The sequence below is a fragment of the Juglans microcarpa x Juglans regia genome, chromosome 2S, assembly GCF_004785595.1.
Source record: "Juglans microcarpa x Juglans regia isolate MS1-56 chromosome 2S, Jm3101_v1.0, whole genome shotgun sequence".
Lineage (NCBI taxonomy): Eukaryota > Viridiplantae > Streptophyta > Magnoliopsida > Fagales > Juglandaceae > Juglans > Juglans microcarpa x Juglans regia.
Window position 1 is genome coordinate 29,906,500 of NC_054597.1, and position 6,211 is coordinate 29,912,710.

At 31.6% G+C, this 6,211-nt stretch overlaps 1 protein-coding gene across 1 annotated transcript; it reads left to right on the plus strand.

The window, feature by feature from the left end:
- The first annotated feature begins 580 nt into the window (after nt 1-580).
- Nucleotides 581-2,426, plus strand: LOC121253232. The gene is made up of 3 exons (XM_041153220.1): nt 581-1,022; nt 1,157-1,232; nt 2,145-2,426. The coding sequence occupies exons 1-3, from the start codon at nt 819-821 to the stop codon at nt 2,345-2,347; spliced, it is 483 nt and encodes a 160-aa protein (XP_041009154.1). The 5' UTR covers nt 581-818; the 3' UTR covers nt 2,348-2,426.
- Nucleotides 2,427-6,211: the final 3,785 nt, after the last annotated feature.

Here is a 6,211-nt window from a genome sequence, read left to right on the forward strand (position 1 = left end):
TCAGCTGTCAATCGATCTCACATGAAGTTCCTCCTTTCAATTGCTTTAATTTGCATGTAGGACTGTGTGTGGAGAACTCTCTATATTCTGTTTTACTCTTTTTTGTAGTTCATCCCACATTACATGCATGACAAAATCTAGTTGGATGATAACAGCAACAAGTGGCTTTTTGGACTAGTGGACATACACGATTTCTTGACTAGTTAATTATGAATTTTGTTATTTATGAGTTGATATAAATATTATTTATATATAATTATTAATGCTACATACAGTTTTAGGGTCATGTGTAAACTGTCATACGTACTCATTTAAAAAAAAAATGAGATTCACCATTAAAAAATTATTTTTTCGCGTGAATTACAGATTTATCTATTTTTTTAAAAGAGATCAGTGCGCAAAATTTGTATATTCTAAGACTACAAATATCATTTCTTATTCATTATAATTATATAAAAAAAAGTTTTAGAAAAACATATTTTTTATACTAGCTGATCAGTGATGCATTTGATGTGTCAATCAACTTGTAAAAGTCTTATTTCGATAAGAATATGTGTAGTGGTGGTCTTTGGCTATTTTTTTTCTTCATATGCTTCATTGGCTTCTGTTCAACTTTTTCCTTCCCCAATGAATATTTGACCTTTAGCTTCTTTGTTCCCTCCCTCCAGCGGGACTCTCTCTTTCTCACAAAATATATAAAATTCAGGCTATCACTGAAGTGGTTGATTCATTAGGTGGGAAGGTTAGATTTCTTAAGTGAGGAGAATCTGTATAGCTCCAGGCTTGTGATCTGAGTGAGAGAGAAGTTACAGTTGAAAATGGGGAAGCTCAGCTTTGGCAGGGTTTTAGACTGTTTTTGCGGTTCTTCTTGCTCGAGCGCTTGCTTCTGCATGATTAACTCCATGGAAACCCAAGATGAGTTTGAGACAAGGTCATTGATCAGAAGTGATAAAGACCAGTTGCCGAGACTAAAAGATGTTGTTGCTGGAAACCAAACCTTGGCTTATCAATTGAAGCCCAAGGTGAGGCTCTTTTTTCTCTGAACTTTCTTTTACCCTAGAGTGAGAGAGAGAGAGAAGAATTTGTTTAATTTGGCCATATTCAATGCAGTGGGAGTTTCTTAATTTTCAGTGTGTTTGATGAACTATCAATGCAGACTGTGATGCTAAGGGTATCCATGCACTGCCATGGCTGTGCAAGAAAAGTTGAGAAACATGTCTCGAAGATTGAAGGTACGTAGAAATGAGCCTTTTTTATCTTCTTTTTACTCGATTGATTTTTTCACAGTTTCTAGAGATTAGCTATTAATTAATTTCTTTAACTATTTTTAATAAGCATAAATTAATTAATGTTGTATATTTTAAAAAGTATATAATTAATGCCCCTTAAGTAGCTCTTCGACAATTAGCATATAACTTTTGACTTCCAATTCTCTGTGGTTTCTCTTTTCTTTAATTTTCTTGTTTGGGGACTTACAGGCTTAAAGATAAACATTAAAATTGACCTTACCAAGATGAACCCAGATCATATGCCTGAAAAAGAAATATCAATCCGGTGAAAACATGTTTTGTGTTTGTTTCTGTGTTTTGCAGTCTTTGATTGTGAGTAAGACGGAAAGATACCAAGTTGTTGATAAACTATCTAGAGTGTAAGAGAAATATTTTGCAGTATTTATTTTCGTTCGTATGAATTATTCGAATAACATCAAATGCTCATATAATGCTTAGGAAAAAAAAATGCTCATATAAAAAGCTGTAAAACCCACTTTTTCTGTTATAAATATGTCGATCTTTCTTTCATTTGAGTTTTAAGAGTAATGTTATTCATCAATTACTATTCATTCTTACACTCTACGTTTATAATTTTTTCATAAGATATGGAAGTGTTTTTCGGAAAATGTAAAGTATAGGGTGGTGAATAGCTGATAAGAATAATTTTTCCTTAAAAAATCATAACAATATGAAAATATAATGATACGAGCAAAGTACCCCACTTGTACGATTATTCCCCATGGTAACCGCAACTTGGGCTTAATTTTCTCTCTGTATTTCTGAGAAAATCCTTGCATGTCTTGTACGTGTGAATATTAATATTATCATGTATATATAGGCCTTTCTGAGCTTTCTCCCTCTCCTTGAAAACAGGAGTAACCTCGTACAGAGTAGACTTGGAAAGCAAGATGGTGGTTGTCATCGGAGACATTCTTCCTTTCGAAGTGCTGGAGAGTGTCTCTAAGGTAAAAAACGCAGAGCTTTGGGATAATCGAATTCTCCATGATCTCGATGAACAGCATTTTGCAACCCAAATTGCCAATATTCCACCCACAAAAATGGCAGAGAGACTTTAAAAACAAATGCTGCATGCTCTGTATGATCTTTTCATGTAATAACGATTCAGATACACTATGATATGCGTGCAAGTTCTCATGTGTTGTCCAAATTTTACCGAGTGGATACGTAAACATATTATATACCTATTACGATTATTTAAAAAATCATCAAAATATAATTATTTATACTAGCTGATGTAGCAGACCTCTATATCAATAAGAACATTGACAATGGCCTAACTATTGCCAAGTTTAAAATTTGGCTAGAATTTCAAGTTTTAGCTATAGGGTTAAACTTTGGTTAGGCGAATCCACATTAAACAAAGGCATAATGAATTCTAGAAATGCAAGCCCTTGCAAATATGTAGATGGGGGAAAAAACTATACATCAATGTGACTTCAATTGTAGCAGGATAATTGAAAGGTTCCAAACCATCAACAGCCAAAACAATTGAATCTATTTAGCCATTCTGATCCAAAACATGCCAAATGATTTATTGAGACTGAATTTTCTTTCTCAATTCATCAATATCTTCTTCAAATACATATTGTTCTAAAGATATTGATGACTTATCAATTGTGAATGAGACCAGCTGCTCAAGACTATTCACTCTTTCTTGTAATTCCTTGTTCTCTGAACACTGAAAATAACCAGATAATTAAGCTTGATAAGTTGACCTTATTCTGCAGCTGCACATGAAGAATACGATTGTCTGCTAATTTAATCTGCAGGACCAAATACAAATCATCTTAATTAGATGTTACAGATGAAATATTATGCTTCATGATATTTCATTCATACAATTCAATTTAATTTTTGTCTAAAATTTCAATGTCCAACCTTTTCGAGAGCCCTATAATTTAATTTCTTTTCAAGAGCACCGCAAGAGCAGAATCCTTCAAATCCAAAAGAAATTAACTAATCAATCATTCATCATTGTGAATTTAACATAGATAATGCATCATTTACAGATAATGACGCACATATTTTCATACATCACATAATTAAGGAGACCTATCTAAACCAAAACATAAAAACAAAATTATCACAAAGAAAATCACAGACAAAATGAAGCAATCAAAAGAATAAATTGGTGGTGATAAAGTTCAGTTTTGGTGAGTAAAATTTACATAAGGGTAGGAAAAAAATGAGCTTTAATGTGCGTATCCGAGAAGGGAAAATGGAAGAGCAGCTATGTACCGAGAGGGGAAGGACGGATTTGCCACCACCACGATTCCATTTAATTGCTTATTGAAGAGAAAATGAGAGATTTTTGGGAGTACATTAGAATCGGAGCAAAAATTGAGAAAAAAGGGAGATGAGAGACTAAGAGAAAATGCACAGAGAAGAGGGGGAGAAAAGCAAGGAAGAGTTACCGTTTGGCCTAGCTTGAAAGAATACGGGAGAATCCAACCAGTTCATACGAGAGAAGAGGGCCGAACGAGGGAGAAAAGAGGATGATGAGAGGTTGCGGGTCTGAAGAGAGAAAAAAAAAACGAGAGAAAGATAAAGGGAGACGTTGATGAAAAGAATAAAATAATGAGATTGAGAGTGAACAATAACTCACCAACAATAGAGAGTTCTCCTAATTTACTGTAGCTCATATGTTGAGCTTTGGAGCATTGGCTTGTCTAATGTAGATTTTTTTTCTCACATCTAGTCAAATTATGGACTTGCATTGGCATTTAGCTAGTCCAATGTCAATTCTAACATGTTTGGTGTATAAATAAGTGAGCTTGCAAATTTTCTAAGTTGTCCTCTTCTCCAATTAAGATATGGGAAACAAAAATCTGACCCTTCAATTCTTCGCTCTTATCTCCAGGGAAGCTCAAATATATTATCATCAAATTGTTAATTGCACAGTGATTTTCTTAAACCCAATATAAATAATATATATATTCCTATATCTTAAAAGCATGTATAACGTTAAAGTGTAATGAACAGTAATTACTGTTTACGTTGAAGTGTAATGAACAGTGATACTGTTTACGTTAAAAGTTAACAGTAATGAACAGTTATTACTGTTCACGTTACAAGTCAAAAGTATTGAACAGTGATTAATGTTCAAGTTAAAAGCCAACAGTAATGACCAATGATTGGAAAAATTAAGATTTGAGACTTTAAATCTCAACCCTTCATCTTAAATCTCCAAAATTGATCCAATAGTAGAGGTTAAAACATTAAAAGTAAAAAAATTTAAAATAGATAATTAAAATATAAATTCAACTTTAATTTATAAAATATTAATCTTTTATCATTAAATAAAAAATAGAGTTTTGTTAAATATTTTTAAGAGAATAAAATCATATAAATAATTAGAGTTTTTAATATAATTTAAATCATATAATATTCTTAATTAACTAAAATCATTTAGATAAAATGATTTTTTTAGTGCTCCCTGAGTCATTGAGTAGTGTGGTTAAATTCTACAATTCATATATTTTGTTAAGAAAACTATTGCTAGAATATCCAAAATCTTTTAATTTTCATATTACTCATATTACTGTAACATTTTGTTATCATTATGATGTTTGTTAAAATTTATTTTTCTACTCCTGTACATTAAATTAGTGACTAATTGATTTTATTTAAAAAAACATATTATTTTTACATTTTATGGATATTAGTCACTAGGAAAACGTGCAACGTCACTCACTGCTAGTATATATAAACAAGCAAATATGTGTTCTGTTCATAATTTATCATGCAAAAATGTGCCATTAATTTCCAAAAATTTAATACTTAAGGCCTCGTTTGTTTTCAAGAAACATCTCATCTCATCTCATCTCATCTCACTTCATCATTACAACTTTCCTAAATCCCCACACAAAATAAAATAAACAATTCAACTTTTTCAAATCCCAAAACAAAAATAATATTAAAAAATATATTCTAACAATATTTTATTTAACTTTTTAATTTTAATCTCATCTCATCTCATCTCATCTCTGAAAACAAACGAGCTAATCAAAGAAGCTACAGGGCTTTGTTTCTTAGATGGAAGAAACAATCATATTACTTAGTGTGCCGTTTGGACAGTGCGTTGAAATGAGATGAGTTGAGATGAAAGCTGATAACTGAATAAAATATTGTTAGAATATTATTTTTAATATTATTATTATTTTGATATTTGAAAAAGTTAAATTATTTATTATATTTTGTATAAAATTTTGAAAAAATTATAATAATAAGATAAAATGAGATGAAACACTTTTAATATCTAAATGAGACCTTACTGTTCGAGTGCTTGTTTGTGAAATCAATCTGAGACTGAGATTTTGGGCCCATATATATATGCTTACCCTGTTCATGCTTGTGGTGCTGACCAACCACATTCTTATGGGCTTGGTTTTGCATGCATCCAGATCGATCATTACCCTCATTTCTATGCATCCAGACCTGAAAATTCACATTGATCATAGGCTATTTATGTTACCTTCTCAAGGCTATTTAGGTAGTTTTAGGATGATTTATTACCCAACTTTGTTTTCTCTAAGGGTTATTGTGAAGCCTTGAGAGACCGTAGTGATTCGCTTTACTTTCTATGTTTATTACTTTCTAATCGATTTTCATTATTTGGTGAGCTTTTGGATCTATTTTCATTAGAATAATATTATTGGATTTGAGATAGATACGTGTGTTGGGGTTGTCTCATATCGGCTGTGGAAAGAACTGGTGGTCAATTTATAAGTATGAGAAAAAAAATCACCTCTTAAACTAGCTTTGAGGTCGAGAGAGACCCATGATGATCTAACAACGTGTCCCATTTATCCTATTATGAGATACATATCCCAAATTTAGTAGGGTCCAATTCTAATAAAAATTGAATCCAAGACAAATGTTTAGTTGTTAAAATCAACTCAACTCATTTCAAACTAATC